This window comes from Grammomys surdaster, unplaced genomic scaffold (genome assembly GCF_004785775.1).
Source record: "Grammomys surdaster isolate TR1022 unplaced genomic scaffold, NIH_TR_1.0 126187, whole genome shotgun sequence".
Taxonomy (NCBI): Eukaryota; Metazoa; Chordata; class Mammalia; order Rodentia; family Muridae; genus Grammomys; species Grammomys surdaster.
Genome location: NW_021620993.1, coordinates 1,455,244 through 1,475,549, shown reverse-complemented (window position 1 = coordinate 1,475,549; position 20,306 = coordinate 1,455,244). Strand labels below are relative to the sequence as shown.

General features: G+C 47.1%; 1 protein-coding gene across 3 annotated transcripts in view; it reads right to left on the bottom strand.

The window, feature by feature from the left end:
* Positions 1-20,306, bottom strand: part of Slc2a9 (solute carrier family 2 member 9) — a 124,417-nt gene that overhangs the window by 89,740 nt on the left and 14,371 nt on the right. For all 3 annotated transcript variants that reach the window (XM_028758068.1, XM_028758067.1, XM_028758069.1), the window contains one exon: positions 8,106-8,266. In XM_028758068.1, the coding sequence (XP_028613901.1) occupies positions 8,106-8,266 (161 nt within the window). The remainder of the gene's footprint in view (positions 1-8,105; positions 8,267-20,306) is intronic.

Genomic DNA, 20,306 nt, shown 5'->3' with positions numbered 1-20,306 from the left:
GAGAGAGAGAGAGAGAGAGAGAGAGAGAGAGAGAGAGAGAGAGAGAGAGAGAATCATAGAGTGCTCCTTAGCTTCACAAATACCGTGTATATACAGTCACATGACATAGAATGACAGTGCTATAAGCTCAGGAATGTGTGGCTAGCCAATGACAACATAGGTGACATGCAGAGACAAGCTGAACCTTGAACTAAGTATCTCTGGTGCCCCCTGCTGACAACTCTTTCAGCCACAGTCACTCATACAGAGACACTGTCAAGCTACCCTTTGAAGCCTACATGGTGTGTAGCTGTCACCACAAGCTTCACCATGGAGCAGGCATAGTCTTAAACACTGTGCATTCTTGTCTAAGATACCTTGTGGGTTAGATTTTTAAAAATGTGTATGGGTGTTTTACTTGCGTGTATATCTTTGTACCACATGCATGCCTGGTGCCCATATAGGCCAGAAGAAGGCATCAAATCCCCTGGAACTGAAGTTACATATAGTTGTGAGCCACAAAGTGGGTGCTGGGACTTGAATCTAGATTTTTCTGGAAAAATAGGGAATGATCTTAACACTCATGCTTCTGCATCATCCCCTTCCCCACATTAACCACTGACCCCTCCCTCCAGCTTCAAGTCAGACAACCTTGAGGAAACAGACTTGCATGGACCTTAATAAAGGCCATACTACTGAATGAAGATCTAGTCCTCCAGTGACCATGACACAATCTGCCTGTGAGAGTAGCCACCATATTCACTCATAGACAATTATTCTTTCAACAAACATTTACAACACTGGAGTAAGTGCTGAGAAATAATCCAGATTCCGGACTACAGGACAAACACGCTTATTCTTAAGTCTTCTCAGCAAGCAACATAAAACATGTGGCATGCCAGTGGTGACCAACGCTGTCAAGGCAGCCGAAGCAGAGAAGGGGTATCATTTTACAGAGTGGCCCAGGAGGGTGTGGTGATATTCAAGCAAAGGTGTGATGGAGAAATGGACAGCTAGCCAGGAACAGCAGCACTTCAGGTAGAGAGAAATAGACAGACAACATCATTGAGGTCAATATGGCTGGAGACAGTGGAGGACCCGGGAGGAAGCAGCAGACGTGGGCAGGTAAAGAAGAGTAGCAGGAGAGTTCCTGGGGGATGTTCTGGGACAGCAGGAGGCATGAGGTGAGTGGCCACAGATGACAAAGACAGGATGGACTTGGCCGGACTTCTAGCAAGACTACTCTGTCTTCTGAGTTGTTTATGGCCAGAAGGGGGCAGGAGCTATCGCAGGGGTGTGGTCAAGTGCTGCTGTCCACCAGGCTGACATCGAGGTAGGTTGAAAGAAACAGCAAGGTCCCTGCATATTTTGAGGATAGACCCACTGGGTTTACTGTGGGGCAGACAAAGGTGAAGAGCGTTGGAGAAACCAAGATTCTTCTGAGATCCTAGCCTGCATTTTTATGACGCTGTCCCTGGTGGTGTCTCTGATGACTTGCAGGAAATGTTAGTCACATCTGAGTCAGACAGGAAGCATTTGCAAACAGGGATGCACCCCGTCTAGTAACTTCATCATATTAAATCTTCCTTCCCAAAATAACTCCAGCCTGACGGCCTCCCGGAGAAGATGGAAAACTTATTCCCAAATAATTCTGTGAGCTGACTCCCTGGGGCTCAGAGACAGCCTTTAATCTTCACGTTTCCATTTTCTCTCAAGGATGAACATAGCAACACAAACAAGGGCCATCAGTTTTGAGAGCAGAATCCCAGATTCCCTGCAACTCCACCCATGGTGCCTGATTCACTGCTGGGAGCTTCTCCAGTAGTCTCTGGTCTTCCCTGTGTGACCCAGAAGCTGCAAGAGCCCTCACTAGCTCTCTGGCAGAGAGGAAAAGCAGTAGGGTAGTGGAGAGGTTGGGCAGCAGGTCCTTAAGAAAGGCTCAGCTTGAGGAGATTTGGACTGAACATGGGAAGACCAGGGGAAGCCTGAGAGCCACCTTCTACCAACTCAGCCTCTATAGGATTGGGGTTGCCTAGGTCCAGCCTCAGCGTGAGGAGGAGAAAGGCGGGAATGGGAGCGGCGCTGATTCAATGATGATGAGGAGTCAGTAGTAGATGCTGGCTGTCAGTTCAAGTGCTCTCTCTTTGCCCGAGGATTCTCATCATTCTTCCTGTTTCTCCTTTCTTTCTTCTCCCTTCTCATTCTTTTTTCCTTCTCCCGCCAGAGAGCCTGAACCCAGTCTTTTATTTACTAAAGCTACATCATCAAGGTTTTGATCATTATTAATGATTATTTTAGAGATTCTTAAATTTACATAAATTTTGTGAATCCTGGGTCATTAACTCCAACCTCCGCTTCTGTAAAACAGAATCTAAACCCAAAGCAAAAGCATATTTCCTCATAGTTTTTACACAGCCTGCTCTTCACGGGTAGCTGGGTACGGCCCTTGCGGTTTCCTGGTAGAGCAGACAGCAGTCTTTAGTAACTACTTTCATGTAAGAACAGAAAGGCAGCAGACGACTAAGGTTAAAATAAATTTTTTTACAAAGTTTTAAAACGTATGCAAGTAAAGAAAGCAGCCAGTCCTCTCTGATCTCTGTCTAGGCATCATCATCTCCGTCCTTCAAGTAGCTAGGAGAATGACGTACTAACTTTTCGTATGTTTGTATATCATCTTTTAATTCTCTAATCTCTGTTTCCTCACCCCGGCAGTTCCATGGCTGTGTGCACTCTCCTTCTGATACTATTGTTTCTAGATCACACACAAACCTTCCTCCTATAAAACAAACCCATCTGTCATTTGCTTGTTTTTATAGATTCCTTCTTTTCCTATCCATATCTTTTCTTCTTGAGTCCACTTTAGCTGTCTATCCTTGATGTCCCCAAGTTCACCCTGGATAATTAATACAGCAGTCATTGGACCAGAGGGTACATGTGTCTCTTCATGATTCCAAATTCAAGGCCAAGTCTAGCAATGGACTATTTCTCCAGAGGATCGTGTAGGCTTTTATGGTCTCTGTGGTTGTGTTGTCTAGAGCCTTTCTCATGGACCTAAAGGCCAAGCAGAAGGCCTGTTCCTTATCCTCTACAGCCTCAGGACCACCTCCATCCTTCATTCCTGCATCTGTTTCATTTATCATGGAGCGATTAGCTCTGAGTAATGGAGGAACTGTATTCCCCAGAAAGAGAGATTGAAAGTAAAATAGAAGAGACAGCAGATCAGTTTCGGGCCAACAGCAGTCATCAGCACACATGGGGATCATGGGGTAAAAGACCTGGTGATGCTCCAGGGCCAGGAACTGTGTCACATCTCCTCTTGGGGAGCCATGGCGAACCCGGCACAGTATTTATCAATGGGAGACAGAGGGATACTACTTTGGCTTGCATTTGTAAAGCACTTGCCAGCAAGCCCTAATGAATGGAGAAGCTGTGTGTGTGCCTGCCATATGCCTTCCAACAACTCGTAAACCATACTAGGTCTGAATGCCAAGACGATACCTCAGTCCATCCTTTCCTGCTTCCTTGCTTGAATTCTACTGTTCTTTTTTTTTTCTGTGTGTTTGATAGAGCTCAGTGGTTAAAGGTTACCCTATCAAACGTGTGCTTCTGCCGTGCTCAGCATGGTTGAACATGTTGAAGATCTCATCCAAACTCAAGACTATCAACCTCCATCACTTTCCACGGAACCTGAAGCTCATCGCTTTGGCTAGGCTGGCCGATGAGCTTCAGGGATCTGTGTCTCTCCCCAGGCCCTTAGCTAGGATGAGGTTACAAGAGGTGGCCACCACTCCCACCTCCTTATGTGGGCTCAGGGGGAATCTGAACTCAGAGTCTCATGCTTGCATGGCAGACCCTTTACCAACTGAGCCATCCCCCAGCCCAACTGAGCCATCCCCCAGCCCAGCACCTGGTAAGTACTAAGAGAGATATCACAGTGCTGGTCTATGCTGACGCTCCATCAAAAAGATTGACAAGAGGAAGGCAGGGCTGAGAGTTGGAGAAAAGAGACAGATCAATTGGGTTTCCTTATGACATTCTGTGAGCTGGCTGGTCCAATGTAAGTCATATGTGCCAACAAATTCCCTTGGGGGCTTCAGCCAACTTGATTTGGGCTCCATGGCAGCCATTCAAAGACTTCCCGGAGTGAAGTGCGACACCATGTAAGTTTGTGTAAACTGCATCTTGTTCAGCCTTCACAGCTGCTCTTTGGGGTGAATCCTGCTTATCTGTAATTTAGACTTTCACCTTGGGGGACCAGCTGCCTCTTGCTGAGCCTGTTACTCATTCTCAGTACTTACAGGGACCATAAGGGCCCCCAGATAAACTTCTCACACTACCTCTCTGCCCCAGGGGCATCCCTGGGCCTCAGGAATGATGTTTTTCTTGTTCACAGCCTCAAGTGTGTCCATATAGTGCCCCACCCCCATACTGACCACTGTTCCGACACATGGATTGTCTAAGGTCTGATTAAAGATCTGGCTTCAAAGTCCATGTGGGTTTTCTTGTTTTGTTTCTTATTTTTACCTATTTCTAGAGGTAAGAATCAGACTCAATAACAGATGCAATAATGACAATTCTAACACAGTTTAAAACACACATGCACTTGCGTGTGTGCACACACATACCACAACTACTGTTCAAGCACTAATGACACACATCAGGAAGAGTCCGTTGTGATCGTGGCACTCACATCTCACATGGCCATGGGAAACATGACAGCCAACTCTTGCCAACTCTAGGATGATCGTCTTATACCCAGCACCTATTTCAATCTTGGTGGCAGCTCTCCCACGTGCCACTACTTTATTTTCATGCTTCTGTGAACCATGTGGGTCAGAGAGCTCATATAACTCACAGACAGTTCATGAGCCACCAGCATCAACGCCCAGAGCTGAAGCTGAGCCTGTGGCCATGTCTGTGAACTGAACACGTACTATCCTGTGTCAGGAGGGAAAGAGACTTCTGTGACTACAGCAGAACAGAGATGAGGAGGAAGAAAATGTACTCCTGGGGCATCTCTAAGCTGATGTGGCCTATCTCCAGAAACGGTTCCTGCCTATCCAAGCTCCATCTCCATTGCTCTCTCTAAACATAGAGATTTTCATGAACCAGCCGTGGCTCCCACTAACTGCCTCTGAGACTGTTGGGGTTACAAGCTAGTCCTTCTCCCACTGCTGGAGTTACCAGTATCCAGTCCCAACTGGAGCAGAGATCCAGGTCCACTGAACTGCTAGTCACACCATGGTGCACCCTCTAATGGCACACCCAGACTGCTGCTACTGTCCCTCAGCCCCTGACCATGATCTGGGCTTCCTCTCCCTCCCCGACAATCTCAAGAGCTATCTCAATGTTTGATCAGTTTGGCCTGGATCTGTGTTTCCGACCAGCCCTGCTCTTTGCAGTGTAGACTAGCCATTGAGCCTCGTAGGTCATCAGGGTCACTACTTGTAAAGCAGGGGAAATGGCAGTGGATTTCTGAAGTAGCCCATCTGTGGTACATTGAGCACCAGACTGTAGAGGAAAGTTAAGAAGTGGCAGCCTTCTCTGCAGCTTGGCTCTTTTTCCTCTCAACAGCTATTTAAGCTGAACTTCAATTTAGGTTTGATTCCCAGAACAAGGAAAAGAAGAACTGGTGCTGGCCGGAGGCTCAGTGAGCAGCGCCCTCTTGCTGATCTCAGTAGTACCACTCCACTGGGCCCTACTCGACCCAGATGAGGGCTCCTGGGTTGCTTAGAAGTTCAAGGTGTTCAAGATGTTTCTAAACACACTTTCCCTTTCCATTTCTTTCTGCCAGGCTGCTGAAGGTCCTAAAGCTACTGTCAATCAGCTCATGCTACGTTCGAGAAAAGTATGTGTTAGGAGATGCTGTAGCAAAGTCCTGAGTCCCAGAATTGGTGACTGGGAGCATTTGGCCCCCAATCCCAGTGCACCGTCCTCCATTCGACTGCTTGGGTACAGAGCCTCATTAAGGAACAGCCTTAGGGCAGCAATGCACAGCCAGGTACAAGGTGGGCAGACATCACAGTCCACAGAGCCTTGGGGCAGGGGTGACTGTGCCTAACTGGGGTAAGTAGGAGGGCTTTGAACAGGTCTAGCATAGGGCAGAACTTAGCAATAGCACCATGGGGGACTCTGGCTGGTGGTGCTATCTGGGTACTACCTCACTGTGTGCCTATGGCTCAACAGTCACAAACCTGACAGTTCTGTGGCCAGGAGAGGCCCTACCCAAAATCCTCTTGAACAGTGAGTGAGAAGACGGTGCTACTCCCAGCATGATCTCAGCCATGTGTGAGCTAGCTGAGCCTACCTCTCTGACCTCCCATTTCCATCCATAAAGGATGAACAGATGAAACAAGAGAGTGTGTGAGAATGTCTGGAACATTGGGAGACCTCAGAAACCATTTCTCACTGCCCTAGGCAATGGCTATGCTTTCCTAATACTGAAAGCCCGTAGTTACTGCTCTGGACCTGGACCCGGGGACAAAAGAAACCCCAGAACTTCCCTTCACTCACTGGGTACCATATACTTTTATAGGTACTATGTGGATGCTTCCAACATGGCCTTCAGAGAACCTTGCTGAAACATCGGTATTCTAATGAGCTCTTTGTTGGGGACACTAGGCAGGGTGGGAAGGAATGAGTAGGACCCTTCTTAGGAGTGTTTCTGTAACACCAAGGTCTGAGAGATTTTCTGGGACTTGATGGATCCTTTCTCCAATTTGTGTGAATGCAAAATAGAGGCTTCCTGAGCTACTCTGTATGGATGTCAAGGTGACCACAAACACATGGTCTGTGTTCACTGAGATGCGTCTCATGGCATCCTCTCTCCACTCCTTTCCCTAGCACCTGTCACATAGCCTCAGTGGGAGCCATCATCCTGGGCTTGAGAAAAATGACTCTGCCAAGGTCATCATCTAGTAGTGGGAGAATTACAATTCAAGTTCAGACATGAAACTGGCCAAGACTGTCTTGGACAGACAGACAGACAGACAGACAGACACACACACACAAACACACACACACCTCAGCAGCCTCCAAGAGGCTGTTGATAGCAGAAAGGAGACAGAGAAGACACTGAGGAGGGAGGGTCTGATATACAAATCTGCCCTGAGAGAAGGATTCATGTCATAAATAAGTTAGGGATGGGACAAACAAAGTGAAGTGGATCTGATTGACTAGGCTTGGCTAGGGTGGGGGAGTTAAACTGGTGTGTGCGTGTGCGTGTGCATGTGCGTGTGCATGTGTGTGTTGTACATGGGTACATTATTGTGTGAGTGCATTTGAAAGGCAGAAGTCATCCGCAGGAGTTTTTTTTTCCTTCTGTCATTTTTCGAGAAAAGGTCTCCCATTGCCTGGAACTTCATCAAGTCAGCTACACTAGCTGGCTTGAGGGCTTCCGAGAGTCCTCCCATCTTGGCCTCCTGTCTTGCCATCCTGGGATTACAAGGATGTGTCACGGTGCCCAACTTTTTATGTGGATTCTTGGAATCTGAACTCAGGTCCTAATACTCACAAGGCAAGTGTTATTCTGACTGAGCCATCTCCCCAGCTTGAAACTGGAGTTTCTGATATTTAATTTACCGCAGCTTTATCAGTGATGGGGACAACCTGAAATTCCCCAAGTGTCCATCAGTCATACAGTGGAAAACATCCTAAATAACTGGTTGTCAGATGAGGATGGTCACTCTGTGCTTCTGTGGAACAACCTGAAAGGCTCTGTGCTGGTGTTCTCCAGACCCAGACCCAGACCCATTCCCCTCCTGTTCTACTCTGGCCTCTGGGATACAAGGCATCTTGGTTTCCTGCAGCAGACTAGAAGGCAGTAGGACAGAGGATTCAGAGCATTTCTTCCCTTCTCTCCTCTCTGCACAGCCCAGTCCCTGCACACTGTCAGCCTTATTCATCACTGTATCACCAAATCTTCTTGGATATTGGCATTCTCGTTCTTCCCCACTGGACACTGGTACCCTAGTTCTTCCTCCACACCAGCCCTTCCTGAGTGAAGTCTTTCCAGTTAAACTGTATGAGATTCTGTTGCCTATGGGGACACTGTTAACAATGCAGACTCTTTACAATCATTACAGAAGGGAGCCCCCCCACCAAATAGAAACAACGCCCCTACCTACCTCCCAAGAAACTTTCCGATCATCTTCACCATCAGTGTTCCCACCAGGCCACCAATCGCGAATATGGACACAGTCACAGACCAGAGCAGAGTCAGGGTATCGGGGTCTATGGGATGTCCATGCCTTCTGCCCCAGGTTTCATTGTAAAAGGCCTTGATATACTGGAAACAAACATCAGGGGGAGTTATTTCCTTCTGCCTTGCCCACTGCTAGATGCAAAACACAAAAGGTCTTCACAGGGCGTTCTTAGCATGCTTGGCACCGTGAAGAACACCTCCCTTTGTCACACTGGGTTCCTCTAACAGATTTGAGGAACTGTCTTTTACGTTGCAGGAAGGAAAACTGAGGCTTGAGGCAACAGCATGGCTTGTTTAGTGAGTCACAACCTGGGAGTCAAACAGATATGGCCCTCAGCTCTGATTTCACTGTACAGTGATAGCAATTTTAAAATACGTTAGAAGTTCACACTTCTGACAAAAGAGCCACCATGCAATAGCAAAGCTATGTTTCAGAAGAGACAATCAGCATAAAAGAAAAATGTTCACTTGAATTGAGTCAAAATTCATGTCGCTTGTTCTTCAGGAGACACGATCGAAAAATGAAGACAGGGGCCTAGTGAGGTGGTTTGTGTGATGGGCCCACAAACCCCAGTGTGGCTAGCATATGTCGTTACAGGAAAAGCTGGGGTTTGACACAGACCTGAGCTCCATGCTTGTAATTTAAGCAGTGTCTTCACTCACTGGGTGGAAATGATGACTCTGACCTCTAGGGCTGATGTGAGGGACAATTGAGGGACAACTAAGAACAGGAAGCAGTGGTGGGTAAAGGTGCTTGCCACCAACCCTGCAGATGTGGGTTTGATCCCTGGGACCCACACGGTAAAAGGAGAGAACTGGGTCCGTCAAGTTGTCTCTGGTCTCCATGTATGTCCCATAGCATATACCCACATACAAATAAATAAATAGTGCAATTAAAATCATTTTTAAGTGAAGATAAGCCACAGACTAAGTTAAAATATTTGTAATGTGTTTAGCTACAGGGGGAAAGTCTTCATGATACATTAAGAACTACAAAATATCCATTAGAAGACATACACGGGGCTATAGAGATGGCCCAGCAGTTAAGACCATTCTTCTAGTGAACCCAGGTTCACTACCCAGCACCCACACGACAGCTCACAACCATCTGTAAATCCAGTTCCCAGGGATCTGACAGGTTCTTCTGGCCTCCTCAGGCAATGCATGCAATGTTCACAGACATATTCACAGGCAAAACACCCATAGGCATAAAAAGATTTTTAACAATAAAGCAAATGTAATTTAAAATGATCAAGAGGCCTACACAGACCTAAACCACATGCACATGTCCCATTAGGAAACAACAGACCCAACATCACCAGTCAAACGGAGATGCACACAAAGCCACAGTCAGGTCTGTCTGGACACCCTCTCCATCCTCACTGCTGCAGCTGAATTGAGGCAGGGACTGGGTGGTTCTAGCGTGCGACAAAGACCGGGTTTGTGGCACTCTGCTATGCAAGGAAGTTCACTTCCCCAGACATTCATGGTCATACATTGCTACTAACATGGGCCCACAAACCTCAGCGTGGCTAGCATATGTCATTGCAGGGAAAGCTTGGGTTTGACACTCACAGACCTGAGCTCCATGCTTAGAATATAAGCAGTGTCTTCACTCACAGGATGGAAACGATGACTCCGACCTCTAGGGGCTGATGTGAGGGACAATTGTCCAGGACTGGAGTGGAACCCACTCGATCCCAACCTAGATAAAGATGTTTTCATGCCCAGCTCAGCAGGTCTACTTCTAGAAAATTCCATTGCACAACTCTCCTACAGGCCTGGGATGTATCTCCTCAAATGTCTGCAGTGATATTGCTTCTAATAATTACCCCCAAACAAGAAACAACCCAGAGGCTCATGGCAGAACAGGTAAGCAAACTACAGAACAATCACAATGGCAAACACTACAGCCACACACATGAACAAACTACAGCCCCATGCACACAGAGATCACAGCAATTATAATCAGGGCTGGGGCCAGTGGAGAAGCTCGAAAAAGTAATGAGTGTGTTGAAATTCACAGCCATCATTTCTGCCACTAGATAGACAGGACTGCAATGCAGGCTGTTCTTGCTTCTGACCTTGGTCCCTGTAGCAGGTCTACACCGATACATGAGGTTTAACTCTTTCAAGAGGAATGTAGCCAGTGCCTACCCTGGAGAGTGTCTTAGTACCTTGCTGGCAGCAGTTTAATTACTGGGAGAGAACCAACAGATGTGGGCTTGAAAACAAACAGCGCCTTGCCCTCTGAGCTGCATAGCACCTGGGAGCATGGTGGGGCACGGGAAGGTATGCAGTAACTAATGCCGAGTGCTGCTTCAGAAGCCTGCAGAGATTTGTTGCTTTCCTTTTGGAAAATCAAAGAGCAAAAGCCTCTACAGAAATCTCTAGAAACTGGAAGACCCACACACAACCTGTGTCCCCTACAACACACAGCTATGTTTCCTGGAAAGCTTTTCAAAGTGCTGCCAGGGATCCTTAGTTTGTCTTCCTGCTTGGAAGCCAGCGATGGCCCAGGAGACAGTTTGTGGTCACCAGAGCCAGGTGATGAGACTGCTTCTCATTTATCACAGGAACATTCGTTGAATTTGAGATTTGCCGACTGCTATCAGTCAGTGTAACCTGCAGTGTGTGACACAGAACAGGTGGCTGTGTGCATGCTGGTCTTAGATTTCGGTTTCTGCTTTGTGTCAGTTATTCGAAATGACAATGATAAAAAGCAAACAATCAAACAAACACACACAACTATGAAATGGGCACCCATTCTTCATACCGTGCATACCGTGGACTCTTCTAAGTACTGGATTGGAGTGTCATCACCTCCACCCGCACTGGGCACCTAACATCGCCTCCACCCACCACCCTCTGAAAGGGCTGGCATTTTTGGTTCTCCTTCAGTGCAGGTGAGGATTTGGAGACAGAGCCATAAGGACCTGCCTGAGCACACAGCATCGGTGTGTGCTGTCTTCAGGAATGAAGCCCAGGCAGTGGGCTCAGACAAAAGTCTTTTGGTTTTTTTCAATGATTTATTTTAATTTTTATGCAATCAGTGTTTTGCCTACATGAGGGCAAATTTTTATGCGTTGGTGTATGTCTGTGTGAAGGTGTTGGATCCCCTGTAATGTGTATCTGTGTAATGGACTTCAGTCCCTGGAACTGGGGATACAGTTGCAAACTACCATGTGGGTGCTAGGAATTGAACCTGGGTCCTCTGGAAAAGCAGCCAAGTTCTTAACCTCTGAGCCATCTCTCAGCCCTGAGACACAAATCTTAATCACTGCTTTATTCCAACTCTTCTTACAAATTGTTATTTATTTTTGAAAATGCATTTATTTATACAATGTCTTTTGTTCATGCCCATCCCCCTGTCTGCTCAGCATCCACCCATTCTACCTCCCTCCAACTTCCCCTGGGCCCCCACCTCACCACCCTCCCAGTCTCATGCCTTACTGTTCCAAATCTTTTTAAAACGTTAGGGGTTTATTTTGTTTTTTGTTTTGCTTTGTTTTGCTTTGCTTTGCTTTGGGATTTTCAAGACAGGGTTTCCAGCGTAGCCCGAGCTGTCCTGGAACCCACACTGTAGACTATGTTGGCCTTGAACTCAGAAATCTGTCTGGCTCTGCCTTCCAAGTGTAGGGATTAAAGGCGTGTACCACCACCACCTGGCTAAAAACTTAGTTTGAAAAAATTTTTTTAAAATGTGTATGAGTGGTTTTGCATGCATGTGTGTCTGTCTACCATGTGCCACAGAAAGATGGCATTGGAACTCTGGGACTGGAGTTACAGATGGTGGTGAGCCATCATGTGGATGCTGAGAACCTAACCGGGTCCTCTGTAATTATAACAAGTACTCTCAACTGTCGAGCCATCTCTCTAAACCCGCTGACTATTTTTTTTTTATGTGCATGTGGGTGCACAGATAGGTAAAATCCAGAATTCAGCTTTGGGTGTCATCTGTCAGTAGCCATATGTTTGATCTCTTACCCGGATCTGGAATTTGCTGACTTGCTTAGCTGACCTGTCAGTGAACACCAAGAATGGGCTGTCTCCTTCTCCCCAGCATTGGGGTTACAAGCTAGCATCCCTGCACAACTCTTTACAAGGATGCTGGAGACAGAACCCAGGCCCTCATACTGCAAGTACTTTACCAACTGAGCCATCTCTTTAGGCCCAATTCCAACTCTTTACATAGAAAATTTAAAAATGGTTGATTCTACCAGCACCTCTGTTGCATGCTGCCTAGCTTGGTGTTAAGGACATGACACATAGAATGCATGCCAACTGGCTGCTGAGCAGGAAGCATTTGTGTCCCCATTAGGTATTCTGAGAAATTTCACTTCAACATGAACAAATTTGAAAGAACCACAGAGCTTGCTAGACCTTGCCATGACAGAGTCTGGGTTATCTTCTGCTGCCTCTCAAAGCCATGTAACTCCATTCCTTGCACTTGGGCAGGATTACAGGAGCACTCGCCACCCGAGGAGTGTGAGCTGAAGTGACTTTGTGAACCTGTACCTTCATACATGACATTGTGCTCACTACCTGTCCCTGTCAGCTGGCCATTCCCCAAGATGCAGCAGAGGGGCTCAAATGCAACTGAGAATAATGGGGCCACAGGCTTTATGGAGCAGAATCCCACACCGCTTGTCTTTGGTAGTAACGAGTTTTAAAGAGTCTCTGAGGTGTCGAGCCACTGTGATGCTGACCTTATTGTTAGAGTAGATGAGTTTCCAAAGGACAGATCCCATGGCATCTCTACTCACAGTGATGCTGGACTTCAAGGGGGACAATTTATGCCACATCACGAGGGTGAGCAGGCTTGGACATATAGACTTTTATTTACCTAATGCTTCCTTCCAATGCTTTGGGGAAAACTGTCGCTTCCATTTGAAGAAAACATTCTGCAGTCCAAGATGGTCTTCAGATCACTGTGGTAGTGAGATTCTGGGCCAACTCTGCACCACCCTCATCCTGAAATCGCATGCTTTACTATTTCACTGGCCTATTCAAGAGGTCTGTCCCATGTCTTTTTCTCTGTCTCTATACATCTGCTTCCTTACCTAGGGAATCAGATCTCCATCCACCTTCTGATGCTAACGCTCCTATCTTTCTACCTCCAGAGATCCCGAGAGCCAATGAAGACAAGTCTACCATGACAACAAGAAAAGTTGTGACTATAGAATCCAGCCACATGACTGAGACCAGGTAGACCCGGTTCAGGCTGGACCACTATGGACAAAGGAAACACAAGGTGCGTAAACTGGAGATCATGTATGAACATAAATGAGCTGCACATGGCCTGGTGGGTCTGAAGGGTGGCCCAGCTCAGGAGAAAGGCTGGAGAGCAAGTCAGGGGCTGGCTATGACCAGCTTTACCCACATGCTATAAGTACACAGTTAGTCAGTCTTTTAGCTCCTAGAGGGTCTGAGTGTGCGTTGACAGCTGGGATTTGTTGCTTGGAATGTTCACAGGGAGGATGAAGGCAGGGTAGTGAGAAAGCCTCTGCATTTGGTGCAAGAAGATGGGCTGATAGAAGCCCATAAGGAATGCTAACTAGAGTTTAAACTGCAAAGAAATGCCCTAAGAGGCAGCAGGTCAAGGGAAAGTCACCAGTGAAAAGTTGAATCCACCTTGAATCCAAGACTTGCGTGCACCTTTGAATCCTTTTTGTGATCTTTGGGGTGGCCTGATGCAGCAGAAGTTTCATGTCTCTGGACAGTGTTCTTGGGCCCAGGGGCCATGGCATCTGTTTTGTTCCATTTGCATCTTTACCACCTATCTGCTGGGTGACTGAATGAGTTACTTAACGTCTCTGAACCTTAGGTCCTGCAACTAATGTCATTGCCCATTTCAAGGATTTACTGCGAAGACTTAAAGGAAGAAAATAAAAGGGCCAGCCATGAGTCCTTAGAGTCACACAGTAGAATCCAGAGAGGGAGCTGGTGGTGGAGGAATCAATATCATTATATTTCTAGGTCTGTAAAATAAGAGAGATCTACACATATTTGCTTCTGAAGTATGAGAATCTATAAATAATTCACCACTCCCTCCCAGCCTAAGAACCCAAGGGCCACGCTTTGGCAATAAATTGAACTCTACAATTCTCCTCCAAAAGATGGCAGGAAATGCCAGGCAATGGAACACAAATTACCTTGCAGCTTGGTTTGTAATATTAACATTGCTAAATTCACCAAGACCTTGGCATGCATTCATCTGCAGTGACTCTCAGGGGTGCCATAAATACACACAGAAATAGAATACTTTGTGGGTGGTCCAGAGGACTCAAGTGTTTCCTAGCAGAGCCAGACACGCCTGAGGGGCTTGTAAAGAGTCACCATCCACAATGGATAGAGATGTCCTTGGCAAGGATTCTTTCCATAAGAGTGACAGAAGTCCATCAGGGCCATTTCATGTCACTTGGCTCCCCGCACCAAAGTGATGTACAGTAGGTATTCACTATGTCTCAATGGCATCCCCTGAAAACAGAAGCACTGCTTCTACATTTATCTGGTTTCTTCACGCCAACAGTGTCTCTTCTTGTGTCTCCACCTGTCATCTGCCTGGGTCAGCTGTCTTAGCTCTCTGATGATAGTGGCCACTGGTCCCATCCTACTGAGCAAGGGCTTCCTCCAGGCATGATGACACTGTGGTCTTTATTTACTTCTGCCAGTCGTCAGCCTTACCAGTTCTGATCAAAACCCAACCACATCCAGTGGAGACTCAATGCTCCCAATTTAAATAGCATAGCAGCTTCTTAGAGACAAATTAGAAGTGACAGCCCTGCGTTAGAGATGTGCAGTACACTGTGAAAAAACCCCATGACGGAGATGTACCAGTGCATGGAAGGATGCTCATTATATAAATAAGACACTGGTGGAGGTAGTAGAGGGAGGGGTGCCCAGGGGGAGGGAGAACCACAAGAAAGCCTATGTGTTGACATGTTGAAAAGCAGGTTTACATGGAGACTTCCCAGGGGCCTCTGGGAAGAATCCAGGCTCTGGCTGTTGAGATGATTGATCAGGCTGTTCCAGGCAGCTGCTTGCCCTCTTCTCCTTCACTAGCACCATGGAATTATTACCCTGGCACGGTCTGTAGACAAACAAGGGACATGGCCCAGACTCAGGGAAGTGGTGCTTGCTGGGGGGGGGGGTCTCTTATTATGTCTGCGGCTCTTTTCCTAAACCTGTTGCTTTTACAATGGCCAAGAAAGATGAGGTGAAAGCAAGAAAGAGGCTGGAAAGTGGAGCAATGTGGGGTAGAGTCTTGAGTTTGGGGGTACTCCATTGCATCAGCCTGCCAGCTATTTCTGGTACAGTGTCTCACGGAACCAAACATCCACAGCTAACTGAGCATCTCCACTGACACTCTCCTTTCTCCTAACTGCAGTCTTTCTTGGTGGCTCTTCTTGGAAGCTCCCACAGATCTGCCCAGTTCTGCTCTTCTTGGCTCAGTGTAGTATTAGGACAAAGGTGGCTTTGGCAGGTGTCCTGCTGACAGTGTCACTCTACCCAACCCTAGAACAGTCCTTCCTACCCAGTGACAGAATACTCATTTCAGCCCCCAGAGAGCTGTGTGTGGAGCTCAGACAGCTTACTGCAGTTACAATGTCTCCATCCAGCCCTCCCTGGCCTCTGTGATGAGTACAGGCATGAGGAGGCCACACGAGCCAAGGCTTATCTCCCTCTGCAACTCTGTTCATCAGACTCTTCCAGCAGTAGTAACAAAACCAGCCGCCCCGAAGAGCTACATTCTCCTCCTTAGGGTCAAATGCTTAACCAGTATGAATCTGAGGCCATCTGCCATGTGCCAGATCAGCACCTTCAGCCTCTCTGCATGACTGCCTGAGAGCCCATGCAATGTTCAAAGATATCTGATTAGCATGTAAATTAGTCTAGGGCTATGCAATCTTCAACAAGGACATACAAATGCTTTTGAGAGACATGTAGATAGGTTCGTGGATAGATGATACACAAAGACAGATGATGGAGGTAGTTACTGGAAACAAACAAACAGAAAGACACAGTTCTGGGCAACCAAAAATCTAGCAAGAGGGTGAAATCCTGGGAAAGGAACATCACAGAAAAGTCTTCAGTCCAAACTGAGCCATAGTGGTGCATGCCTTTAATCCGAACACTTGGTAGGCAGAGGCAGGCAGATCTCTGAGTTAGAGGCCAGCCTGATCTATAAAGAGAGTTCCAAGATAACCAGGACGACATAGAAAAATTCTGCCTCAACAAAACTAAACATGACTTCAATCCATGTTGGACATTACACAGTTTTGACCACGAATTAACAACCATTCAGCCACCTAGCCTTTTGTCAGAAACTAAGACATCAGGCACCTTTACACTATCTTAGACCCTCAATTAGCCAGTGATTTCTGGCCCACTACTTGTTTTTGTAAATAAAGCTTTATTGGCACAGAGTTTTACTTGTTCATTTACATATTGTCTCTAGCTGCTTTCTCACCATAAAGGCAAAGTTGAAGACTTACAAAAAGAATTATATGGCCTTGCTTTACCAAAAAAAAAAAAAAAAAAAAGTGTACTGATCCCTGTGGCATGTCAGCCTAGGAGAGCAGGAAGATGGGTCACTAGATGACTAGACCTGGGTCTGTGTGGCATCTGTGAACACAACAGAGGCAGTGCTTGAATTCTTTTGCACGGAAGACTCACACTTGATAGTAATTTGACTAGGAGACAGAGGTCCAGGAAACTCATCTCATAACCGCCAAGATTACCTCGCAAAATATAAAACAAAAGAAAAGAAGATCCTTTAGAAGCCTTATATTTATCTTTTTATCTGCTCAGAACACATTTTCTGTCAGTGCTTGCTTTGTGTTGGGTCTTGTTCTAGTTGGTGGCACTGCAGAAACTATAAGACCAGAGAACCCGTGTCTTCAAGAAGTTTAAATTTTAAAACAGGAAGAAAGACCAGATGCAACGATATACTTATTCTCTCGGGTGGTATCAAATGCTACAAGTACTACAAGGGGAAATAATTTGAGCGAAGAACTAGAGAGGTTTAGAGAGGTTCTGTCCCGTATGAGCAGGTCAGAGAAGGTGTCACTGAGGAAGATACACTTGAGAAGAAACAGCAGGTAATCAAAGAGAAAGCACTGACTATTTGAAAAAGAGCCTTTCAGCCAAAAACCAACAGAAATTTCAAAGGCCCTGTTGCTCCAGCATGCGCCATGTCTGGAGGACAACACTAAGGGTCCAGTGGATGGGAGAGACATAAAGGAAATGCACCTTGTATTGAGAACAGTGCTCACTAGGAGCTGGACCCCACAGCTGGGTAGTCACAGACATCTGCATGGTTTTCTAAGTGTGATATGCAGGCTGCTGGATTTTGGTGCACCAGAATTCATCCCTTTGGTCTTTGACTGGAGGAGAAAGTGTTGGGATTGGGGTAGAAACAGGGTAACTCGTTAGAAAATGGTTCCATGGGTCAGGCTACAGACAGGACTGGGGGAGACATTGCTGGCAGCCATTATGGTCATCAGTCATATCTCACTGAAGCTTTCCCTGCCTCACACAGTAGGTTCGATGGCCAAAGGCAGTGACAAGGTCCTGCAGGCTCACATACAGTCAGACAGTTCTGGGCCTGTCGGATCTCTCAAAGGTGGAGCCTCAGGAGGCTCGGACACACCCTGCTCTGCTCACACCACCTGTCTTGAAGTGCCCACAGACCCTCTGTGGATACGTGAAGCCACGTGGGTGCTCTCTCCAAAGGAGCACACAGTCAGATTCTGGGAATCCCTGAAAGCAGGGTAGATGGGTTCGCTTAGGGTAATGGCATTGAGGGAGAGGTTTGGACGATGGTCGCTCCTGGAACCTGGACATACTAGCCTCCCCCAGCTTCAGTCTTCTATTAAATGAGGTTTGCTGAGGCTCCTGAAGATGAAGTGTGGGACAGATTCTCACACTGGCAGAACAACCAGAGCTCAAGGGTGTGTATGTGTGTGTGTGTGTGTGTGTGTGTGTGAGAGAGAGAGAGAGAGAGAGAGAGAGAGAGAGAGATTGATTGATTGATTGATTACAGTGATTATCTGCATTCCAGGCTTCTGTGAAATAAGACAAAGAAGTAACAAACAAACAAACAAACAAAAAACCAACAACTCTTACTGTTTGGCCTGGATGACAGTCAGGACCAGGGTCAGCTAGTATATGGACTGATCAAGCAGCAAGACACTGACTCCCTCTTGGGTAAGCAGCTGAAGTATGGATTCTTTCTCAGCCTTGTCACCTGGACCACACGTGCCTGACCCATCACTGAAGCTGGTGACAAGGGATTGGGAGTCAGTGTAGAGCCTGAGTTCACTGTCCAGCCCGAGTGGTGGACAACTCAGCTTTTCTCTCACAGTGCCCCCTGGTGGCAGTATCTGTCGTACTCTCTGGACATCTCTGCCTTAGTTGCTGAGATGTTCCTTCCTTGGATTGCCTTTGCCTTCACAATGTCCCTGTGCCTCAGCTTCCTACCATGGTCCCATCTTAACAAGGCTCCCTCCCTTGGAGAGTCTGCTGTGTTCCCAGTCCTTTTGACAGCCTCATTGCCCTCTTTACCCTTACCACAGGGCAAAAGAGAATGCAGGGACCATGGGACACTAACCATTGTGTCTCCACTATTTTTCCATCTCCCAGCTAGTTCAGGCGAGTTCCCTGTTCCACTGAAGCTAATTCGCAGAGAAGCTGGGATTCCCACTACAAGCCTGCTGGATCCAGCTCCAGAGAGATCTGACATGGAAAGGCTTCCTGAATGAGCTTAGCCCTCAGCCTGGCTCCTCTCTTGGGGTTCACAGCCTGGTCAGTGTATGCCTTCCACAGATGGCTCTCAGCTCTGCCTTCCCATCTATATCACGTTAACCATACCCTAACAGTGACCTCTGTCTCCTCGGAACTCCCTAAATAGGCAAGATCCTTCCATGGTCCTAAGCTCATGGCTGCACTTAAGACACTTCTTCTTGTCTTGAAATGTCATGTCTGTTGCTGCTCCTGGTGTTGGGGACCCTCCAAGACCTGGCAGTGAATCCTACTCATCATTTTACCCGGCATCTGGCCACACAATGGTGCTGAGGTTAAAAGTTCCACAAAGCAACACAAATTGTTTGACAAACACACACACACACACACACACACACACACACACACACACACAAAATCAGGCCTTTGGGCAGACCAAGAAAATGGGCAACATGAACCAAGAAGTTTCCTGGGAGAAATTTGGGGTGCTGCTCTGAATAATAACAAAGGCAGCGTTCACATCTCTGTTGGATCACGTTTTTACATGTATCGTCCAATGGGAGCTTAAGGAAAAGAAAGGACAAGGACAGAGTGTAGGTGACAGCTAGTCCCAGACTGTAGCATCCTTGAAGTTTGCCTTGGGGGCAGCTATAAGCACATAAGAATGGCTACTCCTGTGTTATGGACTCTCAGCATCTCCTTCAGTGTTCACCTCCCTGGCCATGCCAAGTGTCCCCATGCTTTAAGAACCTGGCACTGGTGACCAGTGAGTTGAGACAGACCTGGGTCTGGATCTCAGCACTGCCTTCTCCAAGCTGACCCATTCATTGTGATGGAATGGAGGTAAGTAACATCAACAGATTGAATTCCGTCTCTCTCCATCACCAGATTCCCATGTCGGAGTCTTAACCCCTTGCATCTCCCCTCCTGAACCTGCTGTATCTCCCTAGTGCAAGGTCATGCTCCTCAACTGCAGATCTGAGCAGTATTTCTCTTCCTTTCTGTCTTTTCTCTTTTAAAGCATTTTCAGTCTGTGGGTGTCTTGGTTCTCACTGTTTATTTTCTCAGTACTGGGGACAGAATCTAGGGCCCCACCTGTATTTGGCAAGTAAGTGTTCTACCACTGAGCCTCAATCCCAGCTTCCTGTGCTTGCCACCTCTTCTCCCAACTCATCTCCCCATTCCCCTCGGGGCCTGGCAAGTCACACTTTCACTATTACCAGCGTATTGGCATCCCTATATAGTCAGGCAGGCCTCGTGTGTTTTGGTTCCCCTGCCTCGCCTCTCTGCCTCTCTGCCTCTCTGCCTCTCTCTGCCTCTCTCTCTGCCTTTCTGCCTCTCTGCCTCTCTGCCTCTCTGCCTCTCTGCCTCTCTGCCT